General features: G+C 36.4%; 1 protein-coding gene across 1 annotated transcript; it reads right to left on the bottom strand.

Moving 5' to 3' along the window:
- Nucleotides 1-2,713: 2,713 nt before the first annotated feature.
- Nucleotides 2,714-13,539, bottom strand: LOC147513116 (putative pectinesterase/pectinesterase inhibitor 36). The gene is made up of 5 exons (XM_086598860.1): nt 13,518-13,539; nt 12,310-12,444; nt 3,744-3,779; nt 3,337-3,403; nt 2,714-3,230 (listed from the first exon to the last, which is right to left on the bottom strand). Exons 1-5 carry the CDS (start codon nt 13,537-13,539, stop codon nt 2,714-2,716), a joined length of 777 nt encoding a protein of 258 aa, XP_086454986.1.
- Nucleotides 13,540-20,745: the final 7,206 nt, after the last annotated feature.

Here is a 20,745-nt window from a genome sequence, read left to right on the forward strand (position 1 = left end):
GTAGAAGTATGTTTGTGATTATATTAGGAAAGAAGGGAAGCTTCACAGGTTCAATTAAGTATAAGATCTGACGTTCTCAGCTAATTAGTGATGTATAGATATGATTGTTCAACTTATGGACTTTTTCTCGTAGTTGACAACTTGACATGGAAAGGTGACTTACCATTGGCATGATGCGTGTTGTTTTAGAAATTCAGAAACTGAAATCATGAGATGCATGCAGTAAAATTTGAAAACTAGCTAGCTATTGCAGTCATATACATTCCGGGGTCCATTTTGATCTTAAATAATTTGAGTTTTTTTGCCTGTTTGATTCAACGAGTTATATGTTTAGTCCTGTTAATCATGCAGACAAAATTTCTAGTGCTAGTCGCCTGAATGATTGAATTCAACATCTAAATTGGTTTAGCTCTAGCTAGGATAGCGCAGATGTCTACGTGCATCTCAAATTCTCAATGCACAACAAATGTTGTGCAGTTGTCTGTGGCTTGTATAGGTCACAGTGGATTTGGAGCTAGCATTGTTCATTCCTCGTAAGAAATTGTGTAATAGTTTTAAGAAGCAAAATAAATGTGTTTTTTTTTGCTTTTGCGGTAATAATGAAAGATATCTACTGAAACCTATCGCAAAATAGCTAACCACCGGAAAATTCAATTCCCTAACTATTAGAAAATCAAACTAAAATAATGAACCAATTTTAGCTTCGGTTAATCAAGTACTAGCTTGGGATTAAGCTTTAACCAAGTGTTGGAGGAAAGTTACTAAGCATGATGTGACTAATTAGTACCATGCAAGGAAAATTAGGATCAACCAATACTATAGAGTCGAAGATCAAGTTCAAGGATGAGAGAGATACAATTTTCCTAAAAGTTAAAAGTTGTTATACTGTCTTCTTTTTCATATAAACAAAATCCTGGATTTTGATAAACATATGACTGTATGAGGGTTCTATTAGCCATTAGGGCTGTTATCCTTCCAACTTTGGTACCTAGGTCGTTGACTTAGGAAATCCCAATAGATCACGACCAACTACCAAGGCCACAAGAAACCAAGACAGATACTAACTAAACTATTCAATGTGCACGTTTAGGTAGTCGTAGAATAGAATTTTGCGGAAATGTGAAATATTGAATACAATTGATACACAGTATATAATTTAGAAATTTAATCCAGCAATAATCTCATCCAATATTTGACCTCTTCAAGATATTGGTTGTGCCTTCAACACGGTGAAGTAAGATTGCAGGCCTCTTCTTACAAACAGATGGATAATTGGATTTCATACAATTTAGAATATGGCAGGTATAAAAGAATGAAGATCACATCCCATTAATTTGCAAATAAACAAAATAGCATCTCGTAACAAATTGAATGTAGCCTCCCTTTAAAATCTTGTATTGTAGAATATGTTGCATCTGCATATATAATTAAAGATTTTAGAATTTCGGCTAAGAAAGATTTGTTTATATTTGAAAATTTTCTACAATACAAGGGCAAACTTCACAAAAATACAGGTTTACCTTCATTGACATAGTGAAGATTCAACTGTGAAGTGGGTAAATATCCCAACACTGTAAATACTTCTCCCTGGTTTTGATCTGATCCCAAGTTCTGAACCTGAATCCACTATAAACTTTTAACATTTTGCTCTTCTGACTTCCGAGGGTGTGGCTCGAATGCTCCATCCGTCATTCCGTCCCCCTTACTTGTACTGAATTCAAAAAATGGGCTAGAACCGCATATTCTCTAATTCAAAAACTATTATTTTCAACGATGGAGCCGGAATTGGGTAAATTAAATGTCACATTAGGTTGCTCGGACCTATAGAATGTATAAGTGTATAACTAGTTCCTTCGTCAAGCCTGTGTACTAGTCCAATAGTAGGGCTCTACTTTGGCCATTGACAGGCCCAAGTAACCTCAAAATTATCAGGCAACCCTCTACATGCACTGGGGCCTGGGAAACATCCTCTTGCATCTGAAATCATATAGTCAACCGTTTGTCCATTGACAAACTTTGAGAATTTTGAGGGAATTTGTAATAGATTTCGAGTAGATGAACCCGTAAAGACTTGGGATGCTATTGATGGATGGATTCGACTTTCCAGTAACCGGTTACTGGGATCAAATCCCAGCAACCATTACAAGTCACCATTGATTTAGATCCGAGATCCGTGTGTGTGCGCCGAGATCCGTAACCGAGACAATCCAACAGCAATTTGTAATAGTTGCTGGGATTTGATCCCAGTAACCGGTTACTGTATAATCAGACTCTGGATGGATTGTTCCCAATCCGGACCATGTCACCAACATCGTTTAAATTTATAACAACGATGTACATCTATGTCAGCTACGTTTTTGGCCTAAGTTGCTGACATTGTCTGGGTTGGGAACAAAATGACTATTGAGTCCTGTTTGAGAAATTACCACATTAATGTTAGGACCTTTGCTCGATGGATGCTTGTATATATTTTTAAGAAATATGTAACACTTGGGCAGAATTGGCCCACTTAATTAGTTGGCCACTTATTTTGTGTAAAAAAACTTTCCTGATAGCATTATGGCCTTTTAGGAGTTCCTGAATCCAAAGAAAAATTAAAGGTTCAAGAATTAGGGAAAACGAGATGCAGCCTAAACTTTTGAACATGCAGCATTCGAAAATGGAAACCACCAGATATAATTACTTAAAGTTCGTAACCTTGCAATGGATTGAATCAATGGTCAGCATAAAATGGGACCTTTGTAGCAGTCAACCATGAAAGGCCTCCTATGAGTTTTTCAACAGTGAATTGTGATACCTCGTACTCAGTTGACAAGAGATGATAACCACCCCACTTAACACGCCGATCGGTCCAAGCACCTGGACCATAGTTCATATACTCTCCATAATATACTGTACCATCAAGATATAATTTTTTAGACCATTTCAACCATCCCTCAGGAGCAATGAAGCTACCAAGAAATGTTCGGATAAATACAGTGTTAGAAAAATTTCCCCACGTCCGTCCAAGGTAAACCGGATATTTGTCCATATACGGTCTAAAAGCAGGTGCAGCTGTAACTCTCGAATCCAATACTGAAATAACACCATCACGATTTTTTCCTTTACCTTGAGCGGTAATTACATGTCCATGTCTTAGATCACCATTCCGTACATATATAGTGCAGCTTTGAAAGACAGCAGTCGCATCTCCGAATATGAAATCAAGAGTACCATATATACCACATTTTCTGAAAAATTGTCAAGTTTGAGCATAGACCACCAAACTGAGAAAGGATTATCACAAGGAGTGTGTTGGAGGCAGACAAGTGTTATGCTAGCCTTGCTACAAACAACCTTGAAAATAGAACTTCTATTGCTCCTGAACATCGTTCAACTCTTTTTGATTTTGACTCTGTGTTTCCTATTATACCAAATATATAATTGTATTAATATTAGGTTTGATGCTTCTTTCTAGATTGCAACAGAATGGGCAGCAGCTGTTTCAATTGCTTGGAACAATGAAGGAAAAATAGTAGGGGCAGGCACTAGAAGGTATCAAGCCAGATCAGCAGAGGAAACTGAGATGGTGGCTGCAGAAATAGCAGTAGGACTGGCTCTAGCTTCGGGATGGATTGATGTTTTGATAGAAGAAAATTGCTCATAAAGTATCAAGGCTCTTAATAGCCAAACATGTGGACTTAATACAGTGGATAAACAGGAGAGATAATGGTGAGGCACATTTGCTGGCGAAATGGACTTACCATCAGCAGCAAGTGTGTCAGCTTCCACAGTGTATCCTGACAAACAATATAGTGCCAGTCATGGTTTAGTTTTGATGATATATATATAAGGTATTAACGAAAAAAAAAAAAAAAATCTCTCTGAAAAATTGTCTATTCTTTCGAAGGTAGAGAGTATGTTTGATATCCTTTGAAAGTTGAAGCTACACCGATAGAAGGCTGACATGTCTGAACTTGAACGAAGTGCAACAACTTGACTAATTGGGCCAGCCGTGTTGCGGATTGTTATTCCTTGTGGAATGAATCTGTCACACCTCCACAGCTATGAGCCACAACGTTGTAGTTAGTTACTAAACTAGGTAATGATATGAAACAAGTTGTGATGATAGAACCACAAAAGTAACCCATGTGGGGGGGGGGGGGGGGAATTAAAAGAAATAAAAATGAAAATGAAAATGAAAATAGAAATAGAAATCAAACAGATTTGGACCGGTAGAAATTTCTAGTCTGGCATTTAAGTTTTTTTTTTTAAATCATAAAGTTGGAAAATCTTCATAACAAGAAATTATCAGATAGCAGGGGCAACATTTAATTAACTTGCATTGTTAGGTTCCCGATTGATTCAATAAGTTCTTCCAATTTAAAATGCCTAAATGTGTTAACTATCGTGAGTTTGTCAATTTGTGTGAAATCTATGTCTCATCCGATACCGGTTTTGCTGTCCCAAACGTAACTATGCTATCCTAGCTGTCCAATCAATTTCAATTAAAATAGAAGTGTTTTGTGATATAGAATTCTTATACAGAATAAATTTGTGGACGGACAACTGTTTGTTGTCCACAAGACATCAATTGTTTATTGGTGGAGTAGCTGCCTAAAAAACCTATTTAACTGCCCCTAAAAACTATTTAGCTGCCCAAAAGTTAAACTGACCAATAAAAATGTGATGTTTGTGGACAAGTTTGTCCACAAATTCATTCTCATTCTTATATTATCTTGAATTTGTATCCAAGTCCCTACTCTAACCATCAGGTTTTATCTCCTCAGATTCTAGCTCCTATCTAAGAAAATAAGATAGCTTTTATTAAAGGAAACAAATTCTTTCTTCCTCATTGTTACTCCCATTTTCTTCTACTTAATAGTCTTAATTAAAAAACTTTTGAGTGAAAATAACAATTGCTTCTAGTCATAAACATCATTGTATAACAATTAGTTTTCTCATTGTTATTGTGCACAAAGTCGCTTTTACCGAAATCACTAATTTTTCTTATGTACAAGTACTAGTCCCATTTTTAATGACCATATGAATTATAAACTATGTGTTAGATACATCATTAGCATAATTTATTCGGAATTAGAACTCTTGATACTTGATAAGAGTCTTTTAAACACGATTAAATCTTGGGACATAATCTGTTTTGGTATTGGATATATGACCAATTTCATTTTCATAAATAAATTGCGCGATCTGTCATCATAAAGAAGAAGCAAAGAATGAGATTGTTGTTGTTTTTTTAGAATAAGATTGTTTTTTTGTTTATGTCTTGAAGTAAATTATTTTCTTTCTTTCTTCTGATGCTAATTTCTTATTATTTTGATGGTATTCAACAATGGCCAAGACAATGTTAAAAAGAAGAAGATAATAAGGCAATTTCCACGGTGAAATATGGGTGGGTGGTTAGAGGATTCCCAATGCAGGTGGAATTGAAGGGAATGTGAAAAATTTCACCTCCATTTCATTCAAATCCAGTGCCCAATGCAGAGGTGAAAACGAGGGTGACTATTTTCCTAAGTCATTACTAGGGTGAAATCTTCAACCGAGATAGTGGTTAAGTTGTGAATTTCGGACGGGATGTTGAATTCCGTCTCGTGTGTTTTTTTTAAAAAAAATGGGTTTTTTTTCGGACGGAATGTTTCATTCCGTCTTTTTTTTTTTTTTTTTTAAGACGGGATGTTTCATTCCATCCGGAGCGTTTTTTCAATTTTTACGTCCAGACACATCCCGTCCGAGATTAATATTTACCTTTGTAGTGGGCAGCTTCACCTTGCTTTTCACCAAAACAGTGGAAAAGAGAGGAAATACTGCCTACGTGGAGGTGATAAGAGGGGAAAAATATTGACTTGCATTGGAAATGCTCTTAGAGTAGAGACTTTGATGCAAATTCGAAATAATACAAGAACTTTAAATTGCAAAGGACTCCTATTTTCCTTGAGTATGATTGGTGGGATAGGTAGGATAGGTTAACTTTTGGACAACAAAACCGGACTCATCTCATCCGCTCCCATAATATATTCCCCCGAACAATAAATGGTAGAAGTAGGCCGGCCAGTATGTAGCAAGAGAAATCCTTACCTACAGTTGCGGAGTTCATTGTGCTGGTTTTTCCGGGTACTTGTCGTTGATTTCCAGTAATAATTGTCTATCCAATACCATCACCAAGAAGCATGGGCGGACCCAGTGTATATGCAGGGTATTCAAGTGAATACCCTCAAGTTTTTCCTAAAAAAAAATAAAAAATAGTAGACTTAAATGTTTAATATTTAACTTAACCCATTAGTAATTAGCCAAAAAAAACTTGGCTCATTAGTTAATGATTTTTAACATTTTGGATTAAGGACTTTGTAAGACTGTAACATAGGCCAAGTCCACACTTTTACTTTTACTCCAATGAGTAATTCATTTCATTTTTTTTCTAGTATACTTCTCAAATGTTCTCGATTTCTCAATCACCTTCTCTATTATTTGGACATTTTCTCGGTTTCATTTATCAAACCATCTCGAATTCTCAATTCAATTTCTCGCGGGTATCATTTTGCTTTTTGAAATCATATGTTTATACTCGTTAATTTTTATTTATTTATTTATTTATTTTACATAACACTAAAGAAAATTTTCGTTGTTGAATTTCCTGTTGGAATCTCTTGTGTATTTCTAAATACTAGTGTGTGTGTGTGTGTGCAAAGTGGAGGAGATGAACAAATGGTATTCTCGCCACTTTAGTGCATAGTAGATAGTCCCACATTGGTTATCCACCACATCGGGTAGGGTTCAGGCCTGGGCTTGGGCTTACTGTTGTGGGTAGTGGTTTGACCAATAGCCTAAACTTGTTTTGCCTTTTTCTTGAGCAGCAAGTTTCAGTGTTCTATTAGGAGTTGGTCTCTCTTTCTCCTAACCTCTATAAATAGGACTGTGAGTCCATAGGGAAAAGAGACTTGATCAGAAACTCAACTCAGAGAAACAAAAACTCAAACCAGTTCTTTTCTTCTTCTCTTCTTACTGTCAGCCGCCAGAGAGAGTTATATTGCTGTTCTAGAGGGTAGTCTGTTCTAGTGCAAAGTCAGGCTGCTGTTAACCATTGAATCCTGTGAGGAAGACGCCACTGTTGCCTTTTCGCACCATTGGAAGGGGAAATCTTTCCTTAAGGACGTTGCCTAATCCGCGCCTTGGTTATTCGATTCATCTTTGTCCTTGTTTCTTCATTGCTCTTGTTCATTCGTTTCTACTTTAGTTCTTTGTGTTCATACAACTATTCTAACAATCTTAAGGAAAGATTTTTGTAGTAGAACAAAGGAGAGTGCTTTTAATGACAATCAAAAAGATAAGTCTTTTACTTTGAATTATTTTTGTGTTATTGTGTTATGACTTTAGAAATTTTCTAATAATTTCGTTTTTGTTAGGGAAACCAATTAAAGATTCAATATTTATTGATCTTTTGTGGTTTATTAAACCCTATATGGTTGTAGACTTTTCTCCTACGTTTGTGGGAGTCAAATATGAGATTTCTATCAAGAAAAACGTCAAAGTTCGTCTTTTTGACAGCTGCGTCACTCGTTACGGAAACTGCTATAACTTTCAGCTCAGAGCTCGGTTTTGCAATCCGCTTCTTGTGTTGGATAGCTGATTCAAAGAGCTTTCTAGTGGTATAAGGCTTGATACCCAATTCTTCATGAGATGGTTCAGAATTACAGTTCTTTTGAACTGTTTTTTCTAGAAGGAGGAAAATATGGTAATCCGGTTTTTCAATCGGTTAGGTATCGTATTCTTTCACTCTTTGCAATTCTTTTGGTTTGATTATATGGTGATATTCTTGCCTTGAGTTGCATGCTAGTTTTTCTTAGGAGGAAAATCCCTAAGTTTAAACTTCTTTAATAACATAGTCAACAAATTATACATGTTTATCACTAAGATATTAATTGGTTTGATTAGAAGTAGTTTGATATTAATTTTCTTTGTACATATGTAGATGTATGTAGATGGTCTAAGAGAGACCTTAAGATAGTTAATATCAACCACACTCAAATCTTGGATAGTAATTATAATGTATTCAATACATAATTGCTTACCTTTATTGAGTGAACGTGTTGTTAGACGATGGTTATAATTGTACTGTTGTGAAAATACATGTTAGATGAAGTAACTTGTAGCTTATATCCAATATAGCATATGTTAAAGTTGTGTAGCATGCTAGTTTTGGATATTAATCATCGTGGATTTACTTTAAACTTGATAATAGTTTATTGATAAATTTTTCTAGTTGAAGACATTAATGGGTTGAGCCATTAGATGTTGTGGTAGTACTTGAGGTCTTGTTGATAGGGTATTCTATCTTACTTGAGCTCATGTAAAAAGAGGAGGTGGAGTCCTCAGTTGTTTTGCATATTCAGTGGCTAGATTTGCTTAAATATCATATACTTTTTGTTGTGGAGGGTACGTTAAAGTTTACTTTTCCGAACCTATTATATGATATTTTACCATGTTTGGCATGAATGCATTATTTTTTAACATTGACATGAAGTTTAACCGTGTCATATATTATTAAGTAATGAGCATCGTTGTCTACGAGAGGAAACAATATGGGAAACAATTAATATCCTCTTAAACCTAATTTAGTTAAGGAGATGTAAGGTAATGGTTTGTCTTCTTAGACAATATCCTCCAGTGACTATTTTAAACAAGGAGATGTAACACTTGTAGATTGTCTTATTAGGCATTATCCTCCTATGACTATGGATAAATAGCCAAGGTGATGTACAAGTGCGTGGATTGTCTCCCTATGACCGTTGGAATGTTGAATGATGAAAAGAAGGATGATAATGATATTATCTTGGGTAAAACCCTTTTCATCTAATTCTTCTATTCTTTAAGATTCATTAGAATCTTTTGTGGATTTCCTTTCATATAGATAACAAGAACATAATATGACTATGTTTAATATTATCCAGAATCATAGACTTGAGTAAAGTATATTCTTGTCATAAGAGTGCATTTTATTGTTGTTGTTTCTTTTAGTGTTTATAGAGGTATAATGTGTTTTGCATGTAAGTTTGATTAGGTTGAGTAACTATTGAACTGTGGGGGGTGGTGACCTATATGCATAACACTGTTTTACCATAGTTTATCTCACAAGATAATTGGAAATACATTGAACTACAAAGTATGGAAAGGTCTTGGGCCTATCCAAAAATGCTTCAAAATGTGGGGGGTGTCTTGCCAAGGCTATTGTGAATGAATCTAAAAGAAGTCTTTTTGAGACCTAGAATTATCTAGTAGATGTTCATTGGTAAAAACTCATAATAGTGATGTTTGTTTTCGGTTGTCATGAGTGATAACAATTTTGTAGATACCACACTATTATTGAATGTCTTATATGCTAATTTTATTTGAGGTTGTACTTTCTGAGAAATTGGCATAAAGTGGTTGAATGTTCATAATGAACTACATAAGATAATCCCATTATTTCTGCACAAGAAATTTGGAAGACTATCAATGAGTATTTCCACCATTCACGGTGATGATGTTTATATGTTTCTTGAGGAAGATTCATTAACCTATAAGGAAGTTGTCTGTCTATGAGAAGTGTCCTTTTTAAAGGATACAACTCCTCTAAACTGGACTCTTGATTTATTGGGGGATCTATAGGTTGAATTGGATCTTCAAGAGAAAACTAAACGCGTGATAGTTGTATTGCAAAATACAATGCTAATAATAATAGCCAAGGGGTTTCAATCAGAGACAAGATTTATACTATTTTGAAACCTTGCTCATATAACTAGAATTTCTTCTACAGAATTCTAAAGACTCTAGTTGAGTAGTTGTGCGGAACTACAATACCAAGTAGTACCAGGTGATGAGGTGAAGGTATACAATTTAGTTAAATCTTTGTATGAGTTGATTCAAGCGCCTATAAATGGCATGAGCAATTCAACAACATATTAGTGTCATATGGATGTCAAAGTACCGTTGTTGATAAAAAATGTGTACTTTCTTTAGAGCAAAGCAAGACATATGTGTTAATCTCTCTTTGTTTAGATGATTTAATATCATGAGTGCTAGCATTGAGAATGTGTATGAGACAGAGAAATTCCTATTTGAAACACGTCATAAACCGTCATTGAAAATGATAGTTTATTATGTTGTTAAACTCATTTCAGAATCGCTATATTAGGTTGTCAAGATGTTGACGTTTTAATATGGTTGAAGCCACAAACCGCACCTTAAACCGGACCGGCCGGATGGTATAGGGAATTCGGGCACTCTGTAAATGAATGATGGTGAATATAGGAATTAAAACTCATGTTGGTCTCATTATATTGTTATAGCACTTAGTAGAAATATTTTTCATTGAAAAGTATGGGTATTATGATAGTAAGCATGTGTTAACACATTTTTGTGGCAAATATCCATCTTATGAAAAATAATCTCCTTGTGTTTTCTCATACTAAATATGTCAATATCATTGGTAGCCAATTGTACTTGATGGATAATGTATGTGAGACATGACATTGCCTACATTAATGGCATCTTGGTGATAACCCATTGTGTCCTTATAAGGAACTTTGATGTATATTGTCGATTATCCAAGTATTATAGCAGAGCCATTGATTATGGTCGATATTTAGTAGATTTCCATCATTGTTAGAAAGGTAATATGTTATAATTTGGATCCGGTAATGTTTATGTGTTTACCTTTGGTGGAAATTGAGTGTCTTGGATATCATCCAAGCTAATCGCCTTTAGAAAAGGCATGTGATGATGCCGAGTGGGTTAGCAACCTCTTGGCAAATCTTCCCATTGGCTCTAAAACGACTCCTCGATATGTATATGCTTTGGTTGTCTCTCATTGCAATAGCTAAGACATGTTATCTTATGTGCAATGGGAAAAGAATACATGTAAGTTGAGATATAACTTTAATCAAAACTGCTAGAGATTATGTTAGGTTGGACTTAGTTTGGCCACATGTCTAACTGCACCACTTCTTTGGAGGCAAGTGGTTATCGTCGAGGGGATGGGACTTTTGCCTTAGATAGAGGCTTACAATCGACAAGCAACCCCACCTATGTGATTGGAGATCCCATGAATTAGGTTCAAAGGGAAAAACAAGTCACCTCGTCGCTCTGGTATGCTATTGTCTTTCTTTAAGACGTCCCACCCTATGACTAGATAGCATTATTGTATACTTTGTATATCTTGAATAGCAATGAGAAAAAGCTGAGTTATTTTACTCTTAATGGAATCCATAGTCCATTATTTTTTATGAGATAGTGTATTCTAACTGCTATGTACACTTGATGGATATCCACCTATGTGAATGTAGAACTGGTCGGGTTCTTATGAGTATTGTGCAAGTACTCTAAAGCATTCACATAACACAACAAGCGTAAAAGGGCCAAAAAGCAACAACCGCAAGCATATAATGAAAGAGCAATGTGGGTGCATGTCCTCTATTTTACTACAAGGGAATGTTGGTTCAAAGATTTTTAATCCACCACTTTCCACGTATTATAAGACATGTTACCCTATGACTGGTTCAAGCCCGTAAAGCACCAGTATCTTATGCATTGTTTTTTCGATTCTCTCTGGCATTTCGTTAACCCATTTCTTTTGTAATATCCTATTCCAAAATAGTGGGGGACTATTAGTATTTTGAAATAGTGGGGGATTGTTGGAATCTCTTGTGTATTTCTAAATACTAGTGTGTGTGTGTGTAAAGTGGAGGAGATGAACAAATGGTATTTCGCCACTTTAGTGCATAGTAGATAGTCCCACATTGGTTATCCACCACATCGGGTAGGGTTGAGACTTTGGGCTTGGGCTTCTTGTTGTGGGTAGTGGTTTGACAATACTTTAAACTTGTTTTGCCTTTTTTTGAAAGCGACAAGTTTAGGTGTTCTATTAGGAGTTGGTCTCTCTTTCTCCTAACCTCTATAAATAGGACTGTGAGTCCATAGAGAAAAAGACTTGATCGAAACTCAACTCGGAGAAACGTAAAAACTCAAACCAGTCCTTTTCTTCTTCTCTTCTTCTGTCGGCCGCCCGAGAGAGAGTTATATTCTTTGTTCTAGAGAGTAGTCCGTTCTAGTGCAAAGTCGGGGCTCTTTGTTAACCATTGAATCTGTGAGGAAGGCGCCCTTTGTTGCCTTTCGCACCATTGGCGGGCTTAAATCTTTCATGAGGACTGACTAATCAGCGCCTTGGTTATTCCCGATTCTGCTGTCCTTGTTTCTTCATTGCTACTGTTCCTTCTGTTCTACTTTAGTTGCTGTGTTCATACAACTATTCTAACATTTCCGACTTAGCTTGAATACCCTCTACGAAACTCCTGAGTCCGCTACTACCAAGAAGCGTAATATTTTGCAACTTCTTTCCCATCAAAACCTTCTCATAAACACCTGCCTTCACATGTGTAACCAACCTTCCTTTCCTCTCTTTTGGGTACTTTGCTACAGCAGCAATAGCTTCATGCCTTCATTAATAGTTCTATATTTTCCCGAGCCATCTTGCGCTACAACAATCTTGTTCATGCGTATGCGGGTATGGTGGAGCATACAGCCCATGTGGGCGCAGGTAGGGATCTTAGGATCTAGCAAGAGCCTTCGGTCACTAGTCGATACCGAAGCTGGAAATCCGTCTATCTCGTTTTCTTCCTTACCACTCCGTACCTTATTGATAGAGAATCTAGAGACATAATGTGATGTTGTAAAAGAAACAAAAGAGTAAATAGATAGCAACGTTACGATGATTAATTTGATCTTCATTATCTCCTTAAATGAGTTTGTCTTACTTTGGGATTTATGTACTTTGTATATAGCAATATAGCATATATTTGGAGTACATTTACGGCTCTCATGCCCATTTAATAATTTGAAACCACCTTTAAATGGTGTGACTATGCGTTTTTTATATAAGGGTGGTGGTTATCAAAAAAAAAAAAAAAAAGATTATGCGTTTTTTATATTTTATTACTAATCAAAGACTATGAATATTGAGTAGTTGAGAATGCTCCCAGTAAGCCACATCAGCCCCTCTTTTTTCTCATAGGTGGACACCTCAGCTTTTTCAATAATTTTGCAGGAAAAAAGGAAATCCACGCTCTCTTTTCCCAATTTCAATTATTCGCCCGTTTTGGCCCTATTAAAACCAATCAAAAAACAAAATAAAAGTCCCGATTCCCCCCCCCCCTCCCCCCAAAACTTCCTCATCTTTGTTCAGTGTTACTTCTTGACATTCTACAAAACTAATTTACTTATTTGTTGATCAACATATTTCAAATCTCTCTCTCTCAAAATCTCTCCGAAGAAGAAGAATAGAAGAAGAATATAATGATCTTAAAAATGCCAAAAATGCCAGAAAAAGAAGAAAGGTATGATTTTGTTTCTATTGACAAACCATTGTTGTCGATCAATTTCTGTGATGATTGATTAATTTGAGTACCATTGTTCCCCAGTGCAGTGTCGGGAATCCCAAATTGGTCTTGGCAGGATTAGCCCTCAATTATCTTACCTTCAGCACATACCTTCACTCCACCTTCTTGACATTTGAATATCTTAAAATGTTGTGTCTTTGGTTGACTACAGCTGAAGTAGAGTATCTCCTTTTTCCGCCGTCTTAGCATATACAATCTATATAGGTGTACTGTTTGGAGTATTTAAGTATGCATATCCATAAAATATATGACATATCTGTCATCTTCTTACGTATTGCATTCATCGACTCTCTTTGCATCCATGACCTTGCAGAGAGATCGGTTCTTGTTTATACGTTTAAATTTTAAACCTGGATATTACATGTTTGTTCATTTGATGCTTTTGCTTCTTTACATTTCTTAGTTTCAATATGTTACAATATTTCATGGCTTTTATGTAATGATAGATGATGCAAAAGGATCGGATATCATCTTTGAAGCGATTACTAGAAGCGAGAGGTAGCACAAAATGTGAAACAGTTTTTCTTGAGTCTTCTTAATTAGTTCTTATTTTCCTGCATATCTTTAAGCCTCTTCGTTGTTGAATTGGTCGTAGTCTCATTGAAAATGTGGATCGATCACCGTGGCGAGGTATAAGGATTTGTTCTGTCGATCGATAAACATTGGATTTGTATTATAATTTCTAGATTCTCGAGCGGTGATTGCCATAAGCGGGTAAACATTCTAAAGGTAGAATCATGGATTCGTAAGGAAACCAGTTCAACTATTTATGTTTGTCCACTTTAGACTATATTATTTTCAACCGCTTTGGCTGGACATAGACATGGCCGACTCATAATGTTTGCATGATAAGGAACAAATTCTGAGAATATAGCCATGGTATGTAGTTGGTGCGATAGGCTGTAATAATTAATTTGAGTACCATTGTTGTTGCTCAAAATTCCATCGCTTTCTTTCTTCAGAGCATAGTCATATGGTACTATATTTCTGTACCCAAAATTTTTTGGTAGATATGGCCGACCGGAGAAGCCAATGTAAAAGGGATGTAAAATTTTTGGTCAATACAAACATTGAAATAAAAGGGAAAATTGGTGAACATGTTTTGGAAATATGAAATATCGGTATTGGGCTACTAGAGCTCGGCGATGTCGCCACATGTTTTGGAAATATGAAATATCGGTATTGGGCTACTAGAGCTCGGCGATGTCGCCTATATTTAGGATATTTTCCGCTTGCCTGATATCTTAAACCCTACTGGGATCTGCTATGATTGTCTTATGGTTATAATTATTTCTTTTTCAACTTTTTTTTGTTTCATATATATTGTGTAGTTCCTTTTAGTGGTAAAACATGCATTTCTTTACTTTAGAAAAGATGTAATTCTCAGTGAGCAAGTTGCTTAGTTCCAAGGTTGCAACCTTTCCACTAACAAAAGAATTTAGACTTTGGATTACACGACAAGGCTATCCCAAATACAGTTTTGATACCTTAACCTTAGGTTCATCAAAGTTGTTGCTCCCTTAGAGAGGGTGTTTTACAAGATTTTGTGTACCGCTCTAACAAGAAAATTATCTGTAAAAGAAAATTGAAAGTAAGGATGGTATATGTCACAGATTGCTCTAAGGCATTTGTTATCTCGCTTCATATTACGCGGTAATGCGACATCATTTTTGCCTTTGATTTTAGGTGGGCTGCTGCTTTGTATTTTTGGCCCTCGTGATACTTATGTCGCAGTTGACTACGCTCTTTGGAGGGTATGGATTCTTTTCAAATTAAACTAACTACATGCATGAGAGACAGATTTGGGATTTGATTCCCTTTTTAGTTAGGAAATGCTTTTGCGCACAGGCTGGTGTGCATGTTTATTTGTTTGTGGGTCGTGGGTGGTTGCAGTTAATTTGTCTACCCTTTAAAAAAATTATATAGTTCCATATTTTAGTGATCAGTAACATATGTCTCTATTGGTTTTGGTCGAATCAGATATAAATATGTTGCCCATACACATTCAATTATTGGCGGGTTATTATGTACTGGTATTTATAATGTTATTCAAGTTTAGAATGTTCTCTCTTACAGATGCTTCTTGATCGGAGAACTGCTTTTGTGGCTTTGAGAAACTCCCTATATCTGCTCCCATTAGGGTACGTGCGTGGCCGATGACTGTGAGTTCTCATCCCAGTATAAACTCTTGACCATCTAAAAAGCCTCTTTACTTTTTACATTCAAGTACTGCATGAAGGCAACTACAAAAGCCATTTTAATAGCATGATTTCAAATAGTTTGCCCCTTTTCTTTGTTTCTTTTTGGATGTATATATGTCCTCTGGATGTTTTACAATCATGCTATAGTAAACTGAAATACACTTGATATAAAACAACTAATGGAGAAAAGAAAAAGTTAGTAGGGGTCATAATTTGAATCCCGAGCCTTTTAGATGTCTTTAATGATTGAAGATGGAGTCCCCACTCCTCAATCATGGCACTTCTCTAATTGTCAAATGTGAAATAATTGTTATAATCATTTACTTTATTAGGAAATAGATGTTTTGTTTTAAAAAAACTAAAAATTACACATTAGTGCCATTAGAAAGTCTCTGCTGTTATGGAACTTATTATGTTCATAGCTATTCTTAGTATGCATAAGGCTCAGACAAAGTTTAAGTTTTGGAAGTTTAGTCTTTTGGGTTAAGTTTATTTACCAAGAGTTGGTGATTCAACCTACTTGGACCGGTTGGATGTGCGAGGCAAGTAGTGTAACATCACGCTCGCACATCTCAACCCAACTTGGGGGTTGCATTTGCTTGAACTTGCTTAAATAATCTTTGAATTTTGGTTATTAGCGTCATTCTGAAATTCTGATACATTTAGGTTAACTTGGTGTTGGATTCACTAGCCTTTAAATTTTATACTCTAGGAAGTTAAGTGATGAACCAGGCATTAATTAGAATTGGAGTTTTAATTGTTAAATTAATTATATTAGTATCGTAGAATGTATACAAACCATTAAGCTGTACCGAATACAGTTGTATTGATATTAATTTTGTTATATCGTTGTTGCCTTTGATCGTGTACATGTACATATGAAAAGATGTTCGTATACTTTACAAAGAATAGTGAGCCTGTGCAAATTATGCATTATGTTCATGAAGATACTAGAGAGCGTCTTGATTACTATGGCGATAAAGCTAGACTGGGATTTGATGAGTCATTGATGGCAACAGTAGTGTTGTATCTATCAAATGTCTCTCATGGTGGCGAGACTTTCTTCCGTAAATTAGAGGTATGTGATTGGAAGGATATTCGTCAACACTACTTCTATTTACTTATTGGCTATTATTCCATTTCTAATTTCTGAATGGCACAATCTGTACATTCTGCTATCAGTCTAAAAACAGCCAGAAGGAAGATACATGGTCTGAGTGTGCAAGGACAGGTTATGCCGTCAAACCACTTAAAGGGAATGCTCTTCTCTTCTTTAATGTGCAACCCAACACAGCACCGGATGAAAACATCTCAAATGCTAGATGTCCTGTTCTTCAGGGTGAGAAGTGGTGTGCCACTAATGCACTGATGAAGAAGATAGTTGTCCAGAGTGGGCTGCCCAAGGAGAATGCAATAGGAATCCCATGGGTTCTCAAGCCGAAAGAAGTCACCAGCAGCAACACAACTCTCAATTCCTTCCTTTGTCTCGCCAAACTTCCTTTTACAGTCTCACCCTCGATGAGGTTCAAAACCAGTTATTGGGGAAACCCCTTGGGAGTATGAACTGTGTGCACTGCTGAAGACAACGACAATGCCACCTCCGCTCTCCACCATCAGCCCAGCCTCCGCAAAAAAACCGTCGATGAGGTCTGGAGATATATTTAGCAAGTTCAAGACAACAACAATACTAGCAATAATCAAGAGGATAAAGCTTAGGAGAGGCAACCCACTCTCGGTGAGATGACTCTCGAAGATTTCCTGGTCAAAGCAGGGATTGTCTCTCAGGGGTCTTTCGGCGATAAAGCCACAGCACCTGATCTTATGATCTCACCTTCCGGACTCAAGAGTTTACAATGTAGCTCCTCAACTCATTCAAACTACTCTCACTTCCAATATTCTCCACTTTGTCGTCACTGGTGTTTCTGAGGTACCCTGTAACGCCCGTATTTTTAAAATACGTTTTTATCTATTTAATTAATTAATTTAATTATTTATTTTAAAAATTCACTGGTTTGGACTCGGGACACGTGGGCCTGGTTTTTGGGCCCGAGTCTGTGTTGGGCTTGGGTTTCGGACCCAAGTATATAAACATATTGTTCTGGAAAATAGGGTTCATGGAGAATAAAATATATTAAAAATGGAAGCTGACTTGTTTACTTTCGAGCATTGGAGCACGACGATTCGGGCTGGGAGGATTCGTCGAAACATTCGTCAGTGAGTAGAGTTTATCTCTCACCACTACCTAAACGATAATTTTTGTCTGTTTAGAATTTACAAATTTCATAAACTATGATTTTTCGCTGTCTATTATTTCGGGTTCTTGTCGAGTGTTTAGACCGGTTTTATAATTTATGTGGTTCGGTCGATATGTTTTAGTTTTTTTTGAACTGTCAACGCTTTGTGGAGCAAAGCTTCAAGGAGCGTCAATGGCGGCTCCTCTGTCCGTATGCGTGACTGTTAAACTGTGATGGGTTGTGGATGTATGTTGAACTGCCGGTGGTAGTGGGGAGTTTGGGTGTTGCTTGAAACTTCAAGGGCGCGAGAATGGCGGTGGCCGAACCGGTGGTGGGGCTGTTTTTTTGGTTTGATTGGTTGGTTGTTGAGGTATGATTGAAGTAGCTAGTGTATTGTGCGTGGGGCTGTCGAATGGGGGATGACAAAGCTTGAAGGCTTTTAATGGTATGCAGCTATTGATCTTGTGATCTTGAGGGTGTGGGTTTTGATTTGTGATTCTCGGGTTTGAAGTATGTGTTTTTGTGTTGTGGGTTGTTGATGTATGTTAGAAGGTTGGAATTTGTGGGGTTGTCGATTGGAGCTTGGAACAAAGCTTTAATGGTGGCGAAAGCGATTTCGAGATCTAGTTTTGGTGATTTTGGGATTTAAGAATTTGAGGTTTTAGCTTTTATTAAAGTTGTAGAGGTTTTTATAGGGATTAAAATCGGTGGGTTTGTGTAGGGTGGTGTGTGGAGGTTGTGGTGGTCGGTTTTGGTGGCTGTTGGTGGAGGGAGAAGATGAACAGTAATTTCAGTGTGCGCTTGGGCCTAATTGGTTGGGCCAAACCCCTTATTGTTAGCTTGGGCCGAAATCTTTTAGTTTTGTTTGGGCCCGATTTTAATTATGTTGTTGGACCAGTTCTAATATTAGTCTATGGGCCCGTTTCATTTGTTTTGTTGGGCCGGTTTCAATTAAATTTTAGGGCCGAACTTCGGTTGTGTTTTGGGCGATTCGATTATCGTCTTTGGGCGATTTCTAATATTTCTTGGGGCGATCCATAGGACTTAAAATAGATCTATATAGGTTTTCCAATGTTTAGACTTTTCGGGTTCTAAGGTTTGGGTTGACTAGTTAGGTCGAACCGTTTCCGTGAATCATGAGCCCGAGCCATGAGCCATACGCATTGACGACCTTAGCCATGAACCATGGTATGACTCTGAACCTGTCGAACATGGAAACGACAGTTTGACTTTGACAATGACAGTTTGACTTCGACCATGATGCGTTGACATTGACCGTTGACCATTGACCGTTGACTTCGACCATGATGTGTCGACTTTGACCATTGACCGTTGACATTGGACTTTGACTTTGACCATGACGTGTTGACTTTGACTTTGACCGTTGACCGTTGACTTTTCCAGTTTTTCTCATATTTGATTTTATAGACTATTGTAATAATAAAATGTTGTCGAACATTATATAACGTTGTTTGTCATTATCTAATTATGATTTGACGTGAGTAGTGTGTAAAACATATATATATTGGGCTTTGATTGTGGATCGTAGATCGTTTAATTGTCTTTACATTTTATGTTGTAAATTGTATGGACAAATCAAATGTTGAAATGTTGTGGAAGCTGATATAAATTTGGTTGTCATTATCTAATTAAGATTTGACGTTGATATTGTGACACTATGTAATATGTTGGGATATATATATTGAATGCAATAGTTTTGGAGACATAGATGTATAAAAGCTTTATTATTTTATATGTGGGATGCTACTATAAGGTAGTATAATATGTGTAAATATTTTTCCACGGGTTTGTGGCGTAGTGCAATAATATACTGGCACGTGAAATAATGAAATTGGTTATTAGATATAATCGAGATATTTCTAAATATTGTGGCTTAGTGCAATAAGGTAATTGACCTGCACGTGATATAGTGGAATGTTTATGAGTCATAAATGTATGACACCTGAATAAATTACGTAACGAAAATCCTAGAACCTGACTACCACAACTCATGTGATCGCATACTGTATTGGTATATTTGATATATAAGATGTTGATATATAAGATGTTGTATATATATGAGATGTTGATTGACCCATGTGTTGGGCAATCGTAACGAATAGTGGCTTGATATATAAGATGTTGATATATAAGATGTTGTATATATATGAGATGTTGATTGACCCATGTGTTGGGCAATCGTAGCCGAATAGTGGCTTGATATATAAGATGTTGATATATAAGATGTTGTATATATATGAGATGTTGATTGACCCATGTGTTGGGCAATCGTGCCGAATAGTGGCTTGATATATAAGATGTTGATATATAAGATCTTTGTATATATATGAGATGTTGATTGACCCATGTGTGTTGGGCGTCGTAGCGAATAGTGGCTTGATATATAAGATGTTGATATATAAGATGTTGATATATAAGATGTTGTATATATATGAGATGTTGATTGACCCATGTGTTGGGCAATCGTAGCGAATAATAGTGGCTTGATTATTCCGTTAGCAAATATTGGAGCGAGGTAGCGATATTTTATGCGAATAGGGGCATTACTTATATAATGGCTTCCGTGTGAGGATTTACAGTGTAATGGCATCCCATTTCGAGGTGGTTACATACGGAGTGGTACATTATATAAGGGGAGGCATGTGGATGTACATTATAGCGCCGTATTTTTAAATACGTATTTTTATATTTAATTAATTAATTAAATTATTTTATTTTCAAAATTCGTCGGATCGGACTCGGGATATGTGGGCCTGGTTTTTGGCCGAGTCGGTGTGTTGGGCTTGGGTTTAGGACCCAAGTATATAAACACATTTTTTAGAAAATAGGGTTGAGAGAAAAATAAGATATTAAAAATGGAGA

This window comes from Coptis chinensis, chromosome 3, assembly GCF_015680905.1.
Source record: "Coptis chinensis isolate HL-2020 chromosome 3, ASM1568090v1, whole genome shotgun sequence".
NCBI lineage: Eukaryota > Viridiplantae > Streptophyta > Magnoliopsida > Ranunculales > Ranunculaceae > Coptis > Coptis chinensis.